Source organism: Patagioenas fasciata, chromosome 5 (assembly GCF_037038585.1).
Source record: "Patagioenas fasciata isolate bPatFas1 chromosome 5, bPatFas1.hap1, whole genome shotgun sequence".
Classification (NCBI taxonomy): Eukaryota; Metazoa; Chordata; class Aves; order Columbiformes; family Columbidae; genus Patagioenas; species Patagioenas fasciata.
The window spans coordinates 60,238,215-60,262,434 of record NC_092524.1 but is presented as its reverse complement, the minus strand read 5'-3'; the positions used below and the strand labels follow the sequence as shown (position 1 = coordinate 60,262,434).

At 46.9% G+C, this 24,220-nt stretch overlaps 1 protein-coding gene across 1 annotated transcript; it reads right to left on the bottom strand.

Moving 5' to 3' along the window:
* Positions 1–2,436: 2,436 nt before the first annotated feature.
* TNFAIP2 (TNF alpha induced protein 2) lies at positions 2,437–22,392 on the bottom strand. The gene is made up of 12 exons (XM_065839880.2): positions 22,294–22,392; positions 15,148–15,478; positions 12,632–13,259; positions 10,824–10,938; positions 9,555–9,680; positions 8,637–8,737; positions 8,369–8,467; positions 8,052–8,175; positions 6,996–7,118; positions 5,991–6,146; positions 4,724–4,845; positions 2,437–4,337 (listed from the first exon to the last, which is right to left on the bottom strand). Exons 2-12 carry the CDS (start codon positions 15,464–15,466, stop codon positions 4,196–4,198), a joined length of 2,055 nt encoding a protein of 684 aa, XP_065695952.1. The 5' UTR covers positions 15,467–15,478; positions 22,294–22,392; the 3' UTR covers positions 2,437–4,195.
* Positions 22,393–24,220: the final 1,828 nt, after the last annotated feature.

Genomic DNA, 24,220 nt, shown 5'->3' with positions numbered 1-24,220 from the left:
ATGTGTGCATCTGCTCCACCTCATTTCCTCTGGTTTCCCTCCAAAAGGTGAGATTCACCTCCCTTCCCATCAGTGTGGAGTTGCATCTGAAATCTGCGGTTGCTGCACTGATGAGTAATTCCTGAAATCACCTGGCATTAGCTGCCATCTCTATTATTGTGGCTACAGAAGAGCTATTTTGTATTTCAAGGATATCAGTGTGGGTGGTGTGGCCACATCCGCTTTTAAGTCATGCAGGAAGGCAGCAATTACTCACATGGGTTTCAATCCACAGTGTGACAGCACGATTTTGCTGGTGTCACACCCAAGCTTACCAGCCTCTAGCCTGTTCCCAAAATATCCTTTCTCCCCAATGCTCAGTGATGCTGATTCTTGATCATTTGGTTCCCAGCACCGGCTTTTGATCTAAGCTGTGAAAGTGGAGGCAGTGTAGCATGTGAAGCTGAACCCTAATTCCTCCATTGAGGGAGGCTCTGCCACCTCCTCTTTCTGCAGGTGCACCTTTCCTTCAGGATGCTCCATGCGTTGCCAGGCTTCATGGTCTCTTCCCACTGGACTGAGGTTTCCAGGTTTTCTCCTATTAAAGTTCACACCAGCTAAATTGCAAATGGCGGGCAGCAAATTGCTGCCACATCCTTTGTGAATACGTAATTGCACCTACTCTTCATGTTTTACATTGATTAGTAGGTGAGGAATTTTGTCACCTGTACATGTCACTGTGCATGTCCATGAAACCAAGACTGTCCCCCCAGAGGTGCAGGCTGAATTCAGAAAGGCCCAGTTACCAAAGCACCTTGGTCTAGTTTGTCTCTGTTAAAATCTGCACACCAATAAATCCTACGGCCTTTAGTCCAGTGCTGTCATCTCTCAGGGGATCCTGGTGAGAATCGCCTGCCTCAAAGAAGAGGCATTGCAGACATTCTTGTTTCTTAACTCCTCATTTCCAAGTGTGGAGATGCCAAAATTTCTCAGCAGGCTCCAGCAGGAGGTTTCTGGGTTGTTTTGTTTTTTGTCATGCCCACCCTTGGGAGGAGCCCAGGAGCTCCCTGGCTGGTTTTGGGTTCCCCTGCAGCAAGGGCAATAGTTGATCAGGTGTCATCATGAACTTGATGAGCAGCAGATGGGTCCTGCAGGAGCGGAGGAGGCAAGTGATGCCTTTGTTCATCCTCTGTTATGCTGTGTTTTGTTTCCCTGTGTCTTTTGCACTGCAGATTGCAGGTCTTCTACCAAACAATGGTAGTGCCTGGTGGGATGGATGGGTAGGGAGCTCAGACCATGTCCAATGTGGTGCCTGATGCAGGTTGATGTGCTGGTGGCACTGATGAAAACTGACTTGGTGACCTGGCAATGACACAGCAAATGTGCCTAGGAACCAGCTTTCATAATTGTTTTATAAAGCTGAATTGATTTTTTTCATCTTGGCTAGGTGCTCTGCCTCCAAGGAGGAACAGACATCAACATCAGCAGGGATTGCATGATAAAGCAAATCCAGCCACACTGACCTCAGAAAATGTCATTTAGTTAGTTTATAGGAGTGCTATTTATCAGTATTAGTCTAACACTGTTATCAAAAAAATTCGTGCAACCTCCTGAAAATACCTGGCTATGTGTAATATGCCACATATAAATAAATGCCATTGTAAATGTCGAGTCATACAGGTAGATAAATACGGTACTTTCCCGGGCTCATTAGAGCTGAAAGCTGGGGTTTTATAGCAGGATGAAGACAATTGTAGAATGCAGTTCCATATGGCGCATGAAGTTTGAATGAAAACCATTTTCTCCTACCCATCCTAATTATGATATATAAATAGATATGCTATTTTCCTCTGAGCACTTACTTAGCTGGAATATATTTTTTTAAAGACCAGCATAATCATCCGTATGATGCATTTCTGTAGGTCCTTAACAGATCTCTAAATCAAAATACAATTATTTATAGCTTGACCTTTCACTAATTAGCAAATGAAATGTTGCACAATAGGTGACAGTTGTCATGAGTGCTCAGCACTGTCAGAAGTCATCTCATCATTTGGCTTTAAACTGTAGCTGAGATAAGTGTTTAAATAATGTGTAAGTTTTTACATTATGTGTGCATATGAAGTTTTGTGGGAGTGTGAGTGTGCTTGCAGAAGGAGGGGAAGGTTTGCAGTACCCATGGCCAGGCAGCAGACTGAAACCAAAGCACTGTTTTTCTCCCAGCGTACAGCTTTGTCACATACTCTGTCGGCAGAGGACTCCTCCTGCATCCATCTCAACACAGACAGCAGCAAAGCCACAGGCTTAATAGCAGCTGCTATGAGGGTAAAAGGGGGTCAGCAGGGCCAGCTGGGGCCAAATTCTAGTGGGCTGCATCTGCTACAGGCTCATATGAACAGGAGGAGACAACAGAAATGGAGAAAGGGGGATGCCAGAGCAGTAAGGATGAGATGTATGTCAAATACATATATTTTTATTACTCAACATTAAGACTGCAGTAGTGCTTAGATGCTGATGTTTTGGACTTTGTTATACCATAAACACAGTTCACACAACAGTCCTTGCTCCAAAGAGCAAGGAAAGTCAGGCTATGGGACCCACAGACAGCTCAAACAGAGGGTACATCTGCTTTTCCAGCTTGTCTGGGGTCCAGCAGGACCCTCCCTACCTGGAACAGACGGGTGACATTCACCAAAGCAGGCTGGGAGGAGTGGAAGAATTGGCCCTTTGAAGGAGTACGTTGGACTACATGTGGCAAGGCAGTAAACAACAGCCAGAGACAGAATAAATGAGTCACTTTTCTAACATATTTGAATACTGTTTAAATATAAACATTGCAAATGAATGTCTCTAACTGAGAAAAAATAAAATTGGATGCAAAAATACACCAGTGGTATACTGCATATGCATATAAATACATTACATGGTTTGCACAGTCATTATATGTCTTCCTTCCGGAACAACTTTCTATAGCCTGATACAGAAGTTGAAACAGAGAAAAACAGAAGGGAAAGGTCTTCAACTAAACACATTGTTTTGGCAAGTGATTCACTTCCACAAAAATGGGCTATAAAACAAAACATAGTTTCACAACAGACCCATTTGTGTTTTCACATCGTATCTACCTCACAGCAGCAGGGGAAAGAGTGAGGAAGGAAATGGTGATGTATACAAGGCGCTCAATACATTTTAATGGCATCTGAGACCAGTTCCACCACCCTTTCAAAGCCTGTGATGCTAATGGGGTCTGGAAAAGTCATTGTCTGGATAGAGAAGGCTTAAGAGCACCCAAAGTGCTTCACTAGGTGCTGGGGCTTAGCCTGCACAATCAATTCCAGCAGCCAGCTTGCTCCATGCCCTTTGTTCATAGGTTCTACTCCAGGGCAGATGCACTGGAAGGGGACACTGCAGAGGGGCTGGCGGCTGCTGGGGGCCCGGGTGCTCTCACCTCACAGAGGTGAAAGAAGCACAAGCTGCCCAGCTGGGCAACTGCTGTGGGACCAGCCAGGCTCTCCAGGGCGGTTTGGAAATCCCTATGTCCCTGGGCAATGTCACGGCATGGGGCAGAGCGTGCAGCTGAGGACACTCCAAACCCAGATTTGGGGATGCTGCAGAGCAGTGGGACAGCAGGAGTCCTGCCACGGCTGAGCACCTGCTCCTTTGGACCCCAAACTTGGTGGGTGTCCCATCAGCCTAATGCAGCCAGCCCTGCCCGGCTCAGAGAAAGGCAGATAGGGTGCAAGCATGCTCACATGGGACTCTTCTAACATCTCTAAATTTTGGCTTCAGTTTTCGTTTCCCTCCATTTCCTTAGAAGACAAGAAGCTACACGGGAGGTGCCTGCTCACTCTGGGCTAGCTGGGCAGTCAGCAAGGTGGCCTTCACGGCACCCTGTGAGGTAGACGGAGGTCAGAGCACCAGGGAAGTGTCCAGGCAGAGAACATGGTGGCACCAAGGAGACCTTGGTGGCAGTCTGTGACTGCTGTGAGGAACAGCCCCGGTCCTTGCAAGCACTGCACCTCCCACAGGTGTCCCCTTTTCCTGGCCGTGCAAGGAGGGCAGTGATTCCCATAGAGATGCTTAAGATCGGATTAGGACAAAGTACTTTCTGTAGGAAAAGGTGGCAGTGTTCGCTGTGCTTTGCCCCAGGGCATGGTCTCCATCCCCGGCTCAGCCCACAGTCTGGCACAAGGCGGGTGGCAAGGGGTGCCTTGGCCTAGGACACGTTTATGCTGCAGAACAGCGAGGCCCCAGGTGTTGTGGATGCTGTGCTGTCTGCCAAGTAGCCCAGGATGCTTTTGAGTTCACTGCGTGACAAGTTGGCTTTGATGTACAGGAATGCTTCCAGGTGCCTTTTGCTATGGAAGAGAAACAGGCAGGTGTTATCTCCTCTGGCAGATCTCTGAGTGCTGGGTCCCTTGTGCCAGGACATGACCCCCACCCCGCAGCAGCACTGAGGTCCCCAGTCGACATCTGGTGATGCTACACGGGATCCAGCACTGTCCCAGGAGGTCTGGGGTAGGGAATCTCCAAGGCAAAGGAGAAAATCAGGCTGGAATTTGGACCATATAAATAGTCTTTTTTAAGAGTTTATTTTGTTGTCCAATGACACTGGGATTGCCACAGCCTGGCAGGCAGCCCCCACCCAGGCTATATGAACCTCACCTATACCCATATTTGACTGTTTCCTGGCCCAATTAAAATTCCACACAAGTATCTGCAAATCTGTTTCAGTGTCTCTTACCGGATATCTGGGTACGTTGTGGCGAGTGTTGCAACTTCTATTTTAATAGCGCCTAAATCCTGAAGTCGGATTATTTCAGCCAGTTTGGGGAGCGCTGAATTCAGCCACTTGGCTTGAGACCCCTGCCAGAAAAGAAAGCGGTCACGAGGGTATTCTGGAGGCGCAAACCTCCACCCAGCCCAGGAGCTGTATTTCACCACGGGTGCTGCCAAGCAGGCTCCTGAGGCTGTTTCCTGGTGATAGGGAAGGATATGGCAGCAATTTTAGGTGTCTCATTGTTTTCAGTGATGTTTCAAGCTTGGGCCAGTCTTGGAGAAACTGGATTAGTTTTGTGGTGGTTTTTAATCCTCTTACACAAGTGGCGTAGGGTTTGTGATAAGACCGAGGTTTCTGCACGCACCTCAACAGACTCTCTCTGTTCTTGCATGTTTCATCATGTTTTCCTTTGAGTTTCTATGCTGCTTGGTGTGTGCACGAAGACTGATGGGCAAGGTAATTCATTGCCAAGTGCTGTGCTCTGCCAGCTCTGCACACATCCCTGCCTTTAGCATCTCCAGGTGTTGCCAAAATCCTCTCCCTACCCACTCACATAAAAGCCCTAACTGGACCTGTTTTTTGGCTGTTGGATTTCCCAAGGCACCTCCTGCCCACACCGAGTGATGCTCAGGCTTGTTCCTTCTAAAGTCAAATTTACATGGGGTGGGTGGTGAAAGATAAGGCTTGGCTTAGCTTCTTCGCAGGTAAATTTAGAGGTGTGAAAGGAGGGAAGTGATCTTAGAGGACAGAGAAGGATGTTTCAGCCATGCAGAAAAAGCAAAGATTTCTGGTGGACGAGACCCTCGTGTACCAGGGACCCAGCACCATCCATTCCAGTCCGTGCCTGCCCTAAAAGCAGCAGAGAAAGGCAAATCAAGAACAAGGGGGAAGAGTCAAAGCCCAGAATCTATGCAAGTTGTACTGAAAACAAAGAAACACAGAGTTAAGCTTAAGCTACTGACCCTGTTAACATAAATCTTCAAAAGGAAACCACAGTGTATGGGACAAAGGAAGACAAAAGAATGGCTCTCCATGCAGGGGAGGGCAGGTTGGTGGCAGGGGAGCCTTTCTGCCCAGAGGCACTCAGAGACCTCTTTCTGTCTAAGGTCCTGCCTTTCAGGAAATTAAGTTGAGTTGGAAAGGTTAATGAGAGGTCCCAGAAAATTTATTTTCCTGTTTTTCAGTGTGCCCGTGCCCCGAGCTGTTGCAGACACAGCGAGCACTCACGTACATTGCTGGTGCAGAAGGCTTCCAGGTCAGCAGCATTCTTGGAGATGTTTTGGGCCAGATTTTGCTGTTGTGCTGGAGTTTTCAGGCTGACTTTCCTCTTCAGCAGCCTCACAATGTACTCTTTAACCAAACGGGCGTGAATCTTCTCAACGATAGCCTGTTGGGAAGAAGATGGGGGTCATCCATCTATCTTTTGCTTGTGGACAAAGCAAACTGTGTGTGTGGATGGAGGACAAAAACGTTTTGGATGTTGTAAAACATGCCACACCAAATGCCTGCTGCTGATAACACGTGAGGAACAGTTCTGGTTGCCAACCTCCCCATGACTGGTTACGGGACATCCTAGATGCCGAGAATTTCTTTGTACTCAAAGTAATGAACTGTGTGAATTTCCAAATGTTGTTTCCTTCTGGGAAGAGTTGAAAGCACAGAAAACATCTAATGTGTTAGAGAAGAAGTAGCAGTACTCCACAGAAACAGGAATTCATGCTGCTCCTCCTGTTCCTCTCTCTAATAGACAAAACACAGCTACTGAAAAGACAAAGGCAGGAAATCAAATATTTTTTTACATGGTGATGTTTCATATGTACTCCAGCATCACTGAAAATGTGGTTGTGGCTCGGTTATCTGGGATTTGTCCCACTTGCATCCAGATCCTCCAGTCCTTAGGGCAATCAAAGGAGCCATGAGACAGAACCGCACGATTGCATCCAGGTTTCAATGCTGCTAAACCAAACCCACACACAAATAAAGCCAAATTTTGGGTGATCCCTAGGGTACTTTCTCTACAGCAAGGGTGTTTTTTTCTGCAAATGCTGCAGCAGAGCTACAGCAGACTGTTTCTGCTGGAAAAGAGTAAGATATATATGGCTAATCTAGGTAAACTCTGATGCCAGGCCAGCTCACCAGCTTAACTCAGGCCAAGGCAACTCCAGTCGTGAAGGATTCGAGCTGAAAATGCAGCCTCAGCATCCCAGAATCCCTCCGATATTTCTGTTGGACTTACATGGTAGAAAGGGTCCTTTAGGGTCCGGAAGTCTGAAATATGTTTGCTGGTGGTTTTAATTATCTCATTCATAATTTCATTGCTGGAGTCCCACTTATTTTCTGTAAACTTCTTATACATTGGCTGAAAGAAGGAAAATCTGCTTAGTTCCCTGAAAGCAAATTCTATGCACACGTGTATTCAACATTTCTATATGTACAGTATTCTACACAGCAACAGCACGACATGCAGTCCTGTGTAGCGATGCGTGACAATGACTTACGGGGGGGCAGGGGAAGAGGAGGCTGTGTAAGGTTTGTGCCCGTTTATTGGTTCCTCACAATTAAGAAGACTTGAGAGCTTGAAAGGCTCATATTGGAGACGCCTTTTTTATTTCCACATTTTTAATGCTTTTTTCCACACCACTTTGTCTAATTAAAGAATTATGGAACCATCAGGACAAAAGATGAATCATCATGAGATGTTTTCAATCATAATTTTTGTTTGCCACAGCAAATAAATATAAAAATTAAAAAAGCACAATAAAAAAGTAGCCCTGGTCTGTCAGATGCCTTCCAAAAGTCTGTACAGAGAAAGCAGAAGAGATTGTGGCTGAACATTCCCGATTCCCACACCTTGCCCTCCACGACACTTGTTTAACTTAAGAAGTTTAAAAACTTAAAAAGAAAGGAACTGAAAGTGCCTTTCAGGACACCTTCATGAAGAAGTTGAAAGCTGTGTAATTGCAGTTCATGTCATTTGTGATTGCTTCCCACAGTTTGGAATGTAAACACTTGCAGGTTGAGACTCTCCCTCCTGCTGCAGTTATCTTAGACGTGATCAGCAGGTTTTATGTTCCTCTGCACCGTCATGCCTCTGTAGCTGTGCCTGGCCTGCCTGCAGGCATGAGGACCAGTTCAAGGTGATTCAGAGTTTTCTGACTGACGCTGGGAGGTGACCTGCCTCACAGCCCTTCTGAACTTTGCTGCATTTGAATCAGAGATTTGGGAAACTGAGAGGAGGGCAGGAGAACATGCTGAGCCATGGGGAAGGGAGTGTGGGCTGTGGATATGGTACCTTCAGCTGCACGAACAGCTGTTGAAGCAGCACATCAAAGCCACTGTTTTCAATGTCACCAAGAGTGTTGAGGATACTGGCTTTATTGTCGTCCTTTTCTGGCATGTTTTTCTCTGCGTAGTCTCTACAAGGAAATATCAGCAAGGTCAGAATAATCTGTCCTCAAAACAGAGAGAGACAGAAATTCAGAGGTCTCCAAACCTTCCTCTGCAGGCAGACAAACCTTCCTCTGCCCACTCTGGAGGACCTCCCCTCTATCACACTACTATCTGATGCCTGCAGAGGAGGGAGCAAAGACTTTTTTTTTGGCCCCTTACCTAAAATTCCAGCAGTTGTTAATATTTGCAATCAGTATGGGCTTATAGTATCTGTGCTTCTTGCTTCTCTCCTTGAAGTCTTCAAAAGCATCCTTGTAGCTGGAGGGGAGATGGGAAGAGGAAAGGAGGGTGAGTGCCTGCCCTAGGGGGATCTGCCAGCCCTGTTGCCCAATGCTGCCCAGCTCTGCCTGATGCTTCCCGACACTGCCTGGTGCTGCCTGACGCTGCCCAGCATTGCCCAACACTGCCCGGTGCTGCCTCACCGCACCTTCTCAGGAAGGCAGGCAGCTCCTTCGACAGGCGATGCAACAGCTCCTCGCCCACTGCCGCACTGATGTCCTTGGCTCGCTTCTGGCCACTGTAGATACTCTAACAAACAAACAAACAAGGTCACTTTTAAATGCTCCAAAAAGGCCAGGTTTGCTGGATAAAAAAGCTACAGATCCTTAAGCGTAGTAACTGCACCCAGCTCTTCTGCATCTCCGCCTGGGGCCTGAGCCAGGGACTGTGCAGGGCATCTATACTTGTTTAGTGTGCTCAAGCCAATTTTGAACTCTATTTTGAAATAGGAAGAGAGGTGAAGAAGAAAGAAGCATTAAAGAAAGCTTACTAAATAGTTCAGAAAGTGGGGAAAGTGACACTTGGGTTCTTTTGCTTTTTTTGCTGAATATCATATGATTGCAGTAAAAAAACAAACAGCAACAAAAAGACCAAACAATTTAAGCACAACCTCAAAATGTGAAGGGTTTATTTTTTTAAAATAAACTACTAATCCTCTCCTGCCAGAAGAGGGATCATGCTGAGTGTGAGGAAAGGGCATGAGCACTTGGAGCACCTCTGCCTGTGACAGTCCCCCTCTCTCAGCTAAACCTGTCTCTCGTCTCTCCACTGTTACATTATCCAATATTTAACGGCTTGGCTTCAGCTGAAGGTGCAGAAGAGACCGTACAGGGAGAAATGAAGGCAGCTTTCCTGCTCATTTTGGTTATAGAGTTGTTTGTTTCCAGCACATGGTAGACCAGGACCATGGCAGACCATGGGTTTGGGCTCCCTTGTGCCACCCACCTCAACTACTGCCCTATACAAGGGACTCGGCCTTTTGCTTTCCTGCACTGACCTTAGTTAGTCTCAAACGCTAAATCCATACAGGATGCAATTGCTTATTTTGAATACATATCTGTATTACCTGGATAACAAATATTGCTAGTAGTTCGCTCTGAAAATGTCCATTTAGTTTCTCTGGTTCTTTGTCTTCTTTCCATCTTTGGATTTCTTTATCTAAACATTTGCTCAGTGAACTTTTGATAGTAGCCTTTAGGGAAGGAAGAACAACAGCATTTAGCACAAAGAGGATGTGGCGGCTCCTGCCTTATGCAGGTTTTACTCACCCACCCACCATTTGTCTGGCTGAGCGGACCTTTTCCTTGGCCCTGGCTGTGAAAAGAGATGCCTTATCCACAAATTCATGGCAGCAAGGACAACCCCCTCACAATATCCACCTATGCAATTGCAAGTTGAATATTTCAGGGTAGGAATGAAGATCAAGATCTACATTCCTGCCTGTTGCCTGTGTGTAAACCCAGCGCTACCCTCTGGGCCTGGTTTTGCAATCATTTTGCATGAGTACTTCTGACGTCTTACGCACTCTGGAGAGTGAAACAAAATGTTCTGCGGTTTTCTTTGCTCTGACCCCTCTTGTGTGCATGCACACTGTGCAGCAAGGCTCTGGAGATGGTCTGTATGGTGGCTGGCACAAAACTCTGATCACCAAGGGCCTTGTTTGCGTGCTTTGCAGCTCTCACACCCACCCCTCCCATCTGCAAACCATCACGGGCTACAGCTAAACCTGGAACTTGTCTTCTCATTTTCCAGGAATTCCAGCCCCAAATGCCAAAAAGCACTAAGCCATGGGAGTACTGTAAAAGTTGCTTCTTGTTTCCATTAAGGCAAGAGTGATGCAAAAAACAGAGTAAATGTTGTTTTCTGCAGACGAGGTGATTCTCCATTGAAGAGACAGATCTTTCAAGACCAGATCTGCTCTGTGCTCACCCAAGGCCTGGCACTGCTGCAGAGACCAGCAGTAATTCTGAATCCACCATCTGTGAGAGGGTGCGTAAATCCCTCTGAGGATTAAATAGACAAGTGGGAAGTTACCCATAAAGATTTGTAGTTTGATTTTTTTCCCACTCTCCTACAAGAAGGTTTGCAAGAACAGAACAGTTCTTTTCTGATGACTCCCAGGGCAGGAGGCTGACCTAAGCACAAGTTTGCTCAGCAAGTCCCATCTAGCAGAAAGTTGATCTGTCCCCAAAAAAAGAAACAAAAGCATTCTTGCTTTTGCTTCTTTCTGTAAGGGTGTGTGGCTCACAGCTCAGAACTGTGCAGGACAAGTCAGAGCTCAGAGGAGTCATGTGGGAGCACTAAAGGGAAGAGGAGGGACTGAACATCTTCTCACCTCTTCACTGTCAAGGTATTTCTTTTCAAGTTCTTCGCTCAGACTTGATGGCAAAAGGCTTCCAAGCTTAACTTTTTCCAACTCCTCTGCTAAAGCTTGATCTTTTCTCATATCTCTGGAATGAAAAAGCCAAACAATCATATTTTCCAAGGGCAGTATAATTCAAGACAGCTGTAGATGCAAATCACTAACACCTTTTGAGGATATCAGTGAAAAAAACAGATGGAAATATTAATTGTCCTTAGCCCAAGCAGGACTTGGAGGAACTGAATCTGTGCCAGGGGTGGGACCTGTGAGGGTGGGACCCAAAGCAACCCTGGGGAATGAAGTCATGTCCTGCCAACCTCCTGAGCACCGACCACTGTGCTGGGTACGGGGGACCCAGAGCAGCAGGAGGGACTGGTCCCAGATCACAGCCTCTCTCTGTCAATATAGGGAGCTGATCAGATGAAAACCTGGTGTTTTGTGGCTAGTTGGGAACAGAGTGGGTAGCTTCATAACCTGCTGTCATGTCCCCACCGCATGCTGGTGAGCTGGGTGCTCCTGAGCAGTTTGAGGGAAGGGACCTGCCAGCTGTGGGGGGCTCAGGCCAGCACTTGTAGGGGGGGCGGATTTGGAAACTGCAGAAGATAACCCTGAGAATCACCTGATTCCCATGTTTGCCCATGATTCAGCTCCACAGGGGTACACCACCATGCTTCCCGCACATGGGCTGTTTCTGAACCAATGCTGCTCCTTGCTGCTCCCTTCACTGCTGGCCATGGAGAGAGGTGGTCCCTGAGCAGACATCTGAACCTGGCCTCTGGGAAAATCCTGCAAAGCAGCCCCAGCCCTGACCAACACTGTCCTCAGTGGACAATGCCCTCAGACACACGGTGTGAACTTTGCGGTGTCCTATGCAGGGACAGAGGTTGGACTCGATGATGCTTATGGATCCCTTCCAGCTCAGGACATTCTATGATTCTATGCTCTGGCTGAGCCCTGCTCTTCACAGCTACTATTTCCAAAGACATGCTGGTTCAGGCCTGAATATCCTGACCTAGAGCACAGCACTGGCTCTGGAAAACTTCCAGGATCAACACTGACTCATTATACTCTGCCACTGAAACAAGTAAAAATGGAGATGAAGGTTGAATGACGTTGGGACAGCAGAAAAAACACTGCTGGTGTGTTTACTGGTTTTCACCCAGGAAATGAGAGCCCTCAGTTCTCCATCCAGTACTATAAGCCACAACAAGGGATATTTTCAGTTCTGTAACACACAGGGCTTGTGAGAATGAAAGGTAACCCTTGGCTGATGATGCCCTCTCACAGGGTCTCACCCTTTGGTTTCCTAACCTGAAGGAGCGCACAAACTGTGGGTGATGCCTAAACAACATCCTCTATGCCCAGGATAATTGTGTCTCAGGTTGTTCTATTTATTGGCTGCCCTCTGGTCCAGAGGGCTGAAATTTCAAAATTTTCCAAGAATGAGTTCAGCTATGCAACTGGAAGAGAAATCAGGTCAATGAACCTACCCAATTTACCCCACAAGTGAAGTCCTAAACATCTGTGTGTGTGTCTGTTGCCCAAGAGTCTGCATGGTAGGGGCAGCCCTTGGTTTACAAACTAGCAGCCTACAGCATGTCCCTTCTGACTCTCCTGGCCAAGCGGTGTACACCGGCACAACGCCAATGACACCAAGACCTAGCTGGGTACCAGACTGCATCACAACGATATCGATTCATAAATCAAGCAAATGTCTGGTGTTGCAAGCAGTGAACCTGTGTTGATCACCAGGGATAAACACGTATAAAAGCCTCACTTACTTTGGATAAATGTTGTGCACCCATGAGAGGAGAAGGTAAATATCCTTGTCTTCCAGATAAGACTCAGCATTCTTCTTCGCCTGGGAGGCAAAATAATTGTGGTAGAGTTCTGCATATGTGCTGAACACATTAAACTCAGGAGGATAAAGCTGTTTAATATACTTTACAACTACTGTCAAATCTTCTTTCATTGTCTTTCCCATGTGCAGGAGGTTCTGGCCAACTGTAGAGAGGTTCTCAGTTCTAGGAGTGCGGCTTGTGTCTTTCATTCGAGTCTCTACCGACTCCCTTACTGTAGCCATCCAAAGATCTTTCCATTTTCTTGGTCTAAATTGCAGGTTTTGGTCAGGTGGATTCTCTGATGTGTAGTTCTGATCTTCTTTCTCCTGCTCTTTCAGTGCCTCTACTGCCTGCTGCAGCAGTTCGGGGTTTGTTTTCGCTAGCAGTATGGAGTCTTTCAAGATGCTGAAGACTTTGTGCTTCAGAATTTCGTAGACAGATTCAATGTCTTGCTGGCTGGTGTTCAGTCCCTCCTCGTTTTTGCTAGACAGGCTCCTCTCCAGGACAATCAGGTGCTGAGCAGCATCAAAAAGCCTGTGCTCTTCAAGGAGATCCATGACTTGTTTGACTGGTGAAAAAAGAACAGCCTTTCTTTACCCAAAAGTGAAGATTTAAATTTCTGTTTTATATGAAATGATGACTCTGGAATACTTAAAAAAACTTGTTTATATTTCTATAATGCCAGATCTTAGGCTCCTTTACCAAACAGAAAATCTTTCTATTTATTTAAAGATCAGATTATTCCTAGCCTGCCTCTAACTGGGGCAATGGTAATTTGAATACCCATCACCAGTGTATGACAGGTATTCATCTCCTACCCACATTTCTTTTCTAAAATGTAGATTTGTGGGTATTTATTTATTTATTATCCCACTTCCCATTAATATGACCTCAAGTAAGAAGCATGGCTTTAGAAAAAAATGTAGACAGAAAGATGTAGCTAAAAAAAATTTGGAGTACATATTTAGTGGGCAAAATAAATATATTTGAACTATCCTATCTGAACTACTGCCAGTTACTCAATATGGCATAATCTGGGAGATTATTAGTTAAACTGGAGAAGTTATATCCCAAAATTAGTTTTGTTAGGTGTGTAAGGTTTGTATGAAAAACTCTGGGTGGAGAAAGTCACATTATCCACAAAACTAATTTTACTTCATATTCTCCTCAGAGACCATGGCACAAAAGCTGGGAGTGCCCTGTTGGCATCTTCTGATTACACAAAGTTGGGAGACATTATTGAAGCCGAGGGCTTGGCGTATTTCACAGGAACAACGGGACAACTTGAATAGCGAATGGACTGAAATTTAATAGCACAAAGTATAAGATACAAATTGAATAGAACAAAAGTTACTTAGCAACAAATAAGATTTTCTGCTGCAGAACGGATGTGAATCAGCTTGAGATGGAGGAGGAAAAAGAGGTGCCTAGAGAATTAGTAAATCACTACTGTGAGATGATGGCAAAAATGTCAAATATGACCCGAGGATGTATCCAGTGAGGAAGGCCCAGCTAAGATTGGAAAATTATATTAACAACATGTTGTACCAGGCATTGGGGGTATCTGATCTGGAATATTTTCTGCAATTCTGGTTGCTTTATTAAAAGAAAAAACAAAAGACATTGGGAATGGGACAATGTAGGAATACGGACAAAGGCACAAAGGGCCTGTTTTCAGTAGACTCCGTTCATTTAGCTGAGCAAATTCAAGGCCGAGAAGGAAAACCACCACTTAGGGGAAATATTTGACACAAGGAGAAAGAGAAGCCAATTAGCCAGGTAAAGGCTTGCCTGGAAATTAGATAATTTGTACTAAAACACTTAAACTGTGGAAGAACTCCCCAGTAAAGGAGGCAGGATTGAAAAATGAACTTATTTTAAAGTACAGCTTTCTAAGTTTATGAACCAAGTAATGAGATGTGTCACCTGAGGTGGCAGGTGAGCCTTGAAAGTGTCAAAGGGCACTTTCATCTCCAGTTCTGGATTTCTCTGAGCAGGTGTTTTTCTGCCTCTCTAAGCACCCTGCAGGGACAGTGCCTGTGGCTGGAGGAGCTGTATGTTCAGATATCAGCCCCAGGAAAGACCTAAGTTCGCTGCTCTCTGCTGTCCCTGGGGGAAGAGGAGATTTCACAGGGTGGTGGTTTCATGGAGGAACAAAGAGGGATGCCTTGGTTTCTCAGCCACCCACCCATCTGTGTGCCCCCATAAGAAGTAGAAATAAGTTTTGTTTTGGACAGAAAACCTTCAAACTGGCAGCTCCTCAAGCAGTGTGCCCTTGGTACCAAAGGACCAGGACTTGAGGTCATGTCTCCCTCAGCCCATGTTTCCTCAGGGTCCTCGGCCAAGTCACTTTGATCTGTCAGTGCCCTTGTTTCTCAAGGGGACAATTCACTACTTCGTGCAGCCCCTCTTGAGATAACTATGGCCTATGGGGTGGTACAAGGAGGAGCGCTTACCACTGGGTGGCTTGGTCTTTTTCATCTTCTTGAGTGCACTTGTGAGCATTCCCTTTATTCCTTTCTTCCCCTTTTCAGGGCTGTCTCCAGCAGAGGTGGAGCTCCCATTGCTTGTGATTGAAGATGCACGTGAGGGTCTGCAAGCTCCCTCTGGCCTTTCACTCATCTTCTCCTGGTCCTTGGACCAGATCTCATCTCCAGAAGGTTCAGCTACTGATGTTGAAGGGTTTTCAAGCTGCCTGTTTGCACCAATGCAACCCTCTGATCCATTGCGTATTCCAATAGGACCACTTTGGAAAAAAGGTAACATTTTCATCATTTTCCTTCTAGCCTGTAAATTTCAGAAAAAAATCTGGTCAGATTACAATAGTTCGCATAAAAATTACCTTGGCACAATGTGGCAGTGTGCTTTCTCATTAAAGAAAATAATCTGTGAATAGTTGTCCTTGTGTGGGCAGTGTGGGGAGCAATAGACAGGTCTGGTATGAGCACAGCTCTGCAGGAGAGCTCCTAAGCAACATGACCTCAGGTAACTGAGAGCATGGAAGCAGCTCTCTGGTCTAATCAATAACTTAGAGAAAACTGATGAGTGATTTTAAGGGTGATGCAGATGGTTTGATTTGAGACCTTGAGTTTGTCTGGATACAGGAGAGCTGTGGGAGTACAGACATGAGCGTGGATACTGCACATGAATTATACGGGTGGGGTGGGACAAGCGTCCTGTCCCTATGCAAAGCAACCACCAAACTCCCATATTTTATATGGCATCAGGATCAATTCCAACCGTTCTTAGGGCCTAGTTTTGCTGATCTCTGCTCATCTGGCTGCAAATCTGTTTGTGGAAGCACCCATGCACACTGACTTTGCAAGTACAGCATGAAAATGAGATGAACCTACTAAGCCAGGTATGCAGCAGCTGTTGCTGAGAAAAAGTCCTGCTTGTTGAACTGTGTCTCCATGGAAATCAATAATAAAATTCTTAGCTTGATGTAGGAGAGCTCCCAGAGAAGGTGGTTGAGAGTTCAGAAACATCAGGAATGTGAGAACCATGGTTAAAAGGATGGGACTGTGGGAAGCACAGCAGTATCTCCTGATACAAACATCACTAGGCTTATTATTTCAGGCCAAAAACATCAGTCAGAAACATGGTTTGAACACTCTGTGCGCTGCCTGCATCCCTACAGTGGCAGACACAAGCTCAAGGACGCATTCAGACCCCCCAAACCCACTCACAGTCTATGTAACCTCATTTTTAAAATGCTCCCAGGGTGTCTACAGCATCTCAAAGAAGGCAACTTCAGTGCAGCTTGTTGCAACTTCATTCCAACTTGTTGGGTGTTTTCACACACCTAGGACCAATTATTGCCCAATTATTGTCTGTTTATGTTGAGATGCGGGGCTGCAGTGCAGGACATGGCTTGTGCAGAAAGAAATTCCAGTGAAATGGGGCAGCGAAGGGAGTAAGGGACCCCCAATTGCAGGAACTAACCAGGCTGGACTTTTCCCAAAGCTGCTAAATGAAACCAATGAACAGGGCTGCTGCTCATCCAGAGCGTTCCTTGCATGGCTGAGAAGGAAGTATGAACAAGGCATGAGGATCGGGGTGGTTTGGCCTTGTTTGAACAGACACTTTCCTGCCACAGTCCCGCTCCACCACCGAGACTCCCATGCTCCTGCGCTACAAATAATTAACAATGTAAAGTCATTAATGTAACAACATCTTTTTTTAGAATTTATATTTAGAATTATTTATTTACATGCATCATTTAATATATTGTTATAGATTTCTTTGCATAATTATATTAGTTTCTATAATGATTATTTATTATAAATAAAGTGACTCATAGTTTTCAATCCTTGTTTAAGTGACTTTCTGGGAGACCAGTACACTTTTGTATGAAGATCTGTGAGGCAAGCTTTGGCTAACTTGTACTGCGTAAGGGCAGAGGAATTAGCCTGTAAACAAAGGAAGAATTTGGCTTCAGTTATAAAGCCACAATGTGGTGATCTTCAAATACCCTTGTTAGGTTTAAACTGTTGATTCATATAATGCTGATACAAACTGCGATAGTTATTTCTAGGCAAACTGGTTGGAAGACTGTGGCTTTTCGTTTTAATTGTGATTCCTCCTGCTGGCTCCTGGCAGCTTGGAGAGCTTTGAAGCTCAAGTCAGTGGTAGCAGCCGGGTGGTTCAGAAAACAGCTCATCTGGTGTAGTTTAAAAGCTGTCCCTCGCCATGCTTTGGCTACCAGGGCATGCTCAGGATTAGCAATGCTATTGTTTTTAAAACACAAAAAGATGAAAACTCATTTGGGAAGGAGGGAAATGGGTGCAAGCGTGCACGATCTGGCTGGCTCTCAGCTGAACTGGTGGTCTGTGAGCTGGGGCAAAGGGCGATGCTAAACCTGAGGTGCTGCTACGGCTGAGCAGGACTGCGGTCACAGCTGAGAGCGTTGGGTCTCTGTGTGGGGTCTCTGTGTCAGGTCACTGCTCCGCAGAACCCTCCTGCCCCAGTGCTGTGGGGCCGGTGGTGTGGGTGAACAAAGGAGGGATGAGAACCGGAGCTGCCCCACGGCAGAGTCATGGCCTCTTCCCCGGCACATTTACTGGGGAGGGAGGGAGGAAAAGTCCCTGCAGTTCACTCCAGCTACTCAAGTCAGCATGTCCCATTAAAATCCTAAAAACAGTGGCAAAGAGCTCCTTTTTGTTACATTTCTATTAAAAAAAAAAAATATGGTAACAAAGATTCTCTATAAGCCTTTGGGACTTTCCTAATTGTTACAGGGCTATTCTCCTAGTCTCATTTCCCGATATGATGCTGTTTTAGATTAATTCTGCCAAATCCCTTCCTTCCTGTTTGTTTGAGCACAGACTCAGCCAAGTCCTTTCTCTCTCTCCTATTATTCAAAGCAAAGCATTTATCAAAGCATTTATTATTATTATTTTTTTTAACAAATAAAGTAACCCTCTCTTTCCTATAACTGAAGTGACTTTCACGGTCTTTTGTTTTGATGAATGATGATGAGAAAGGAGGATTTCAGAACATTTTTTCTTCTTCAATACTAAGATGAATGTCATGCATCTTTGAAAACCATTGAAATGACACTACACATAAAAGAATCCATAAGGGAATGATTAAGCTGGTTGAAAGCTTAGTTTTTAACAGCTGGTGGAACTTTGTCTTGGTAATGCTCTGAAAGGGCAGGGTGCGGGGGCTGATGGTGCCCAGGAGAGAAGCAGGTAGATGGGCATGTGCTGCTGGGGGCTGCAGCCTGGGCCCCGAGCCCCTGTCTGCAGTGCGTCCCTGTGCCCTGACCTGCCAAAAAAAGTCCTACAGGCAAATTAGAAGAAAGATAACATCTGCTCCAGCATTTTCATCCAGGGGCTGCACACCAGGAGCAGGAGAACTGTTGGCAGCGTTGGCGTGTCAGAGTGTGCTTTTTCACCTTGAATTAATAAACACCGAAGGAGTTAATCATCTGAGTAAGGCTGTCAATGCAATAGCAGCCATAGGCACTCACATTTGGCCAGCTGGAATGTTCGCCTAGCGTTTATCAGTTTGCCGGTGCTGGTTTGCATATGTTTGTATCTACAGCAGGAAATACCAGTCAACACCAGCTCCCAGTTCTGCCTTGAAATGCAGCCTCAGTCTCACTTACGGCAAGTGGCACCAAAACCTCCTCCTCCCTATCTTCTTTTTATCCCAAAATGGCCAAGCACTTACTGTAAGAAACACCTATAAGAAACTTCCTACAAGAAACTGTCTTATAGAAAAAACTGACTTCCTACAAGAAATACTGAGATAAAAGGAGGTGGCACCCATTACAGCTGGAGGCCACAGGCAGGAGATGCTGTGCAGGCATTGTTCCTTGTGTCTCTCTGGCTTGGATGGCCACAGGCTGCTCCTGTATGCCTGTGTTCTGCTCACAAATCAAAGCTTGTTAAAAGTCCAGCAGGCTCCTAATTATTTTAGCAGTTAATACTCTGGGAAACGCTGAATCATTTCCCAGGCACAGAGATCAAATTCAAGTCTTGGGGAATTTAATGGTTTAATGATTTAAGGCCAAGACTTGACATAGATCCCAACTCATTATTACTAATTTACAGTTACCATCATCATCATCATCATCATCCTCATTATTATATGGCACTATAGTTTGTGGTGGTGGAGTCTTCAGCACCAATTATTTTTGGTTTCCAGCCAGTAGAGCGGCACAGCTCCCACAGCATCCTCTGCTACCCTATACAAAGGTCCTGTACCACTAGGACAGAGGTGCTGCTGGCTGCTGGGGCAGCTGGAGAGGGACCCAGCGAGCTCTCTGAATGGTGTCAATCACAGCGTGTACCCCCTGGGCTGGAGCATTTCTGGGGTGGGCAGCACGGGTAGGCAAACACTTGGAGCAGAGCCATGACACAGAAGGACACATCCTGACCTCTAGGCACAGTGGCTTCCCCTTTTCTCATGTTCCTCCTTGAAGGAAGCAGCCTTCAAGCCAGCATGCTTAGGAATGAGCTTATTCACGAGGGGTGGCTCGTGGTGTGCCAGAGAGCACTCAGGGGAGAGGTTTACTGATTATCCCTATTCTGAAATTTCTGCTGATCTTTTTCTCGACTTCTTTTTCCTGAGCTGCTGCCAGTATTAACAAGCATTTGTTTGGAATTTTAGCCCTCTCCAGCCTGCTGACATCCTAGGTCACAAGGATTTATGTCTTGTTTTAGTGGAAATCCCCCACTCTCCCACAAACTCTCAGAAATCCAAAGTTTGTTCTCTGAATTTGTATTAGCCTTTTCGTCCATCCCCCTGTCCCCCACTCCCTGTGGAAGTGGGGTCAGCCCTACCCACATGAGAAAATTGTACTGAATCAAACCATCTTTGGAAGCAGTAAAGCAATGCAGCCAATCTGAGTTCAGTGTACCTCAAATTGTGCAGTAACACCTAAACAAGCTGCTAATAAGTCAAAGCAAAGAGTCTACAGAGATGTCAGCCCTGATCTTCGCACGTTGGGAAGCCCTCCTAGGAGGTGGGTTTTTTTCCTACTGATTTTTGTTAGCTGGATTGGGTATTGAATGGACACACTGGGGGCTCCCACTTGGTTCTGCCTGGGAAATCACAGTTCATAGACAAGCTGGGCCACCAACACCCCCATCTTGAAATTTCATTGTGCAGCTCAAATCCATGATCCTGTCTGCAGACCCCTAAGGGACACGTACCACTCCATGTCATCCAGCACCATTCTGATGGTGGACAAGCTCTGCTTCTAATGAGGTCAAAAGCTGATGGGAAAGAAAAACCTGTGTTTCCAGTAAAGAAGTCAAGGCAGGAGCAGAGCATCAGCTGGTGACTCAATCCATGCACCTTAGAACTACTGGGAACCCACATGAGGCTGGGGGTGACAGGGGACCCGAGTGATCTAGGGGAATGGTAGTAGCAGAGCAGTCAGAGGATCCATCCCAGGGTACCTCACCTGGTGTGAGATGCTTTAAATCATGTTATTTATTGCCTGCCTTGAAAATGGCACAGATATTGCCACATTTTAAAATGAGAATTTGGTTTTCCTAAATTGCTTAAGCAAACTGAAAATGGTCCTGTAAACCACCACCTCCTGTTGTTAGTGAGAATTTTTTCAACAGCAAAGAAGAAGAGAAAATTACACATATATATTGTTATTGCGAAAAAAGCAGATAAAATGCAGTGTAATATGCTCCTTTTTCTTCTCACTTCAAATCTGGGTATTATAATTTTGAACTGCTGCTGCTGTTCAAGGAGAAACCAGCTGCTGCTGTCCAGGATTTTGTTTTCCTATTACTATCCAGGCTTGGAATTTGCGAAGTTCACTGCTAGAGCTAACAGTGACCAAGAAGATACACAAATTCCCCAGGAACCAGACTTAGAGCTCCTGGAGTGCTCTCTCTTGCCAGCACTTCTATACTCTTTGGCTTTCCAGGGCTCTTTTTGCAGAGAGGGTGACTGAGACAAACTCAAACTTGAGTTTCCCAAAGCTCTCTGCTCCCGTTCGATCGGTGCAATTGGAACTGGCAAGCCTCAAAGTCCCTCGGCAGCAGCAAGCAGTTGGGTAATTTAGAGAACGACTGTTTCTTCAGATTTTCTGCTCTGAACTTGGGTGTGATGGTGAGGGACCACAGCTTCTATATCAGCCATATGCTCCAGTCACAGCAAGTCTCTTCTTTACTTTGCAGCAGCCTTAAGATGAAACCCTACGTTAAACACACCAAGGATTCTAACCCTGAGGTGGAACCGTTCAATTTGTGCCCAAGGAGCTGATGCGATGGATGGGGGTCAGCTGCCCAAGGATAGGAGGGAATTTCAACAAGCTCTTCAATACTGTCAGAAAAGGAAGGTCCTAGGAGCAGTGGGACTTCCCTGACTGGGAAAGAAAATAGCCACAAAACGGCAAGCATGGCAATGCAAAACTGTGCCAGTTCAGCACGGTGACCCCGGCAGTGTGCAGGGTACAGAGGCTGCCTGGGACGGTACAGGATCCAGGCACTGAAATAATGGTTTTCCAGTGCAGATGGGCTGAGTGAATCATAATCCAATTATTTTCCTGTGATTTGGGAGAAAACCACTTCCCTCTGAAAGACAAAGGCAGGAGAGAAAAGGGAGGGAAGTGGCATGCTGGATCTCGATCCTGGTCCCGATCTGGGTTTAGGATGCATTGGTGCCCAACACCTATGTTCGGATTTTGGGGGAGGGGTTGGGAAGGGCGGTAACAGGAGTCACCGCTTGCAGCCTGCATGCCTGCCTGGAAAGCTGCGGGATAAGCAACAGAAATCAGACCCAGCTGTCACAATGCCATTGCCAGACATATTCTTGCAGTGCCCAGCCTTGGGATGTGCCTGGAGCTGCTGCCCTTCTCGTATCAGTTTGATTTACTCTCTATTTTGACAGTTAAAAGGTGGGGCTGAAACCTATCTCTTTGTCCGGGAATCCATCCTTTAGCACCTTCCACTTATTTTCGCCCTCTCTCAGACACACCAGAGAGCCTTGGCGCTCGCAAACCTTGCAACAAGTGAGGCGGGAGGGAGGCAGAGGCGCGGGAGAAGCGGGAGAGACACCGGCCCTAGGGGGAAGGGGAAAGCCCCGAGCTCGGCAGCACGGACGGGCGGCACGAAGCACACACTTACTCTGCGGCGGGTCCGGGGCGGCTGCGCGGCGCTGGCGGCGGTGGCACTGGCTGCGGAGCCCCGGGCCAGCCCGGCTATAAGGGGAGGGCGCGGAGGCGGGGACCCGGTGGCTGGGAAACTCCGGCTGCACCTCCCCTCCCAAAATGAGCTCAGGCCGAAGGGAAGCGAGAAATCCCCTCCAACGCGAAACAAGTCCCCGCGGGAGGGGGGAATGGCTGCCCCCCGTGGTGGTGGCTTCTGCCTCAGGTTGGTCGCTGAAGAAGGGCTGAGCCCCGGTGTCACAACCTGGTGGACCGGTGGGTGGGGCACCCCGGCCTCACCGCCTCAAGGATTTGTACATTTGATGTGTCTGTCCCCCACTGCAATCTTGGAAACCCAGCGGTAGGAATAGAGCAGATGCCTCCAAAAGCTGTGCTGCCTGTGCAGGCAGAGCCATGGGCAGGAGGGTGGGCAGGGATGAGGCGCGTGCCTGAAAGCACAACCTGCCGTATTGGGGTCCTGCATTGTGCCAAGGTGAAGTGCCTTCCCTGGAGTGGAACTCATGGTGCTTCCAGGAGACACTAATGTCATCAAGCACCTTTGCTATGATGGTTTGAGTCACCGTCTAGAGACTAGGCGACATGGGCTTCTTTCCTCACCCCTGAACCTTGCAGAAGGGATGTTTTCCTGATTTCCCAGACACCTATATCGCTGGACATGGTGGCACAGTGAGCGTGCTACGCTGGGGAAGCACATGTGCTGCCACACCAGGGCTGGAGGATGGCCAGGGGACAGCTGGGTGACAGCAATGTCTGGGCGGGGGGGGGGGTATTGCAGAGGGTCCATGAAGGCTGCCAGGGCTGTGCTGTCCCCTGCCTAGACAGCCTTAATGTGAAGCATCTTCTGCATCCACATGGGTGAAATCAGGGCTGAAACAGCTGCCCTGCAGAGAGAAAATCAAAATATTGTAATCCTGAAGGGCCTGACCTCCTGTTTCCTTTCCTGGGAATCTCTTGTGGGGCAGGGAGGGGTCAGCCAGCAGGTCTCAGTGCCTGGTTACTGTGCCCAGAACAACTTCTGTTTAATATCTGATAGCTGTGAGCTAATACATCCTGCAAAAAAAAAGGTTCAGAGACTTAAAGCTGAGTGCGAACCATGAGCTTGCATGGGGCTGCAGATGTCATTTGTGTGGATGGACAACTTTTCACTGGGGCTATGCATGCCCAGTGCGGGGCCATCCCCAGCAGCAGACATGGGCTAGGACCAATGTTTTTACCAGGAGGTGCCCAGCTGAGCGGGCATGGTGCCAGAGAGCAGATGCTTCTCCTGGTCTGTGCCTTTTGGCAGGAATCCTGCCCGCTGGGACTGCTGCTTTCCTCTCTGGGATTCACTCCACAAAAAGACCATGGTAGTAGGAACCCCTCCCTCCCCCAGCAATATCTGCCAAAACAGAAAGCAGAAGCAGAGGGGCCTCCCCGACGAGCAAACCCATGATTTCAGGCCTCTGGAAAGCACTGATTGGCTTCAGACAAGCCTGTGGCTGAGCTGGGCAAAGGGTGCCCCTCTGGGATTGCCACGGGGCCTGAAAACTGGTGGCCAGAAACAAGCACCATCATGGGACAGAAATGCCAGGTGTCACATCAGTCTGAAAATCATTGGAAATACGAAACTGTGTGAGATTTGGCCCTGAAGTGCAGTAACTTGCTCTGTGCTTCATTGGCTCCTCCAACAGCAATGTGAAGGGGAGAGGCAAGCTTTGCCATCTGCAGCTACAGCCACTTTTCCAGTTTTGAGGCAGTATGGTGCAGCTGGAGGTGAACTTGATGCTGCATCCAATGACCCTTTTGTGCAGGAAACAAAGGGACGTGATTCCTGGAAGGCACTGGGGAGGCTGGTGTGGCCTGGGGATAGCACATGCAGGAAACAATTATTTTGCAAATATAATAGG

Bases quoted from the DNA above. Each gene is read 5' to 3' on its own strand.
- TNFAIP2 (XM_065839880.2), bottom strand. From the start codon at position 15,466: ATGATGAAAATGTTACCTTTTTTCCAAAGTGGTCCTATTGGAATACGC. The intron at 10,939-12,631 runs GTAAGTGAGGCT...TTTTCATTCCAG, and splicing joins GTGCACAACATTTATCCAAA to AGATATGAGAAAAGATCAAG. The intron at 8,176-8,368 runs GTAAGGGGCCAA...ATTTCCTTGTAG, and splicing joins AACAACTGCTGGAATTTTAG to AGACTACGCAGAGAAAAACA.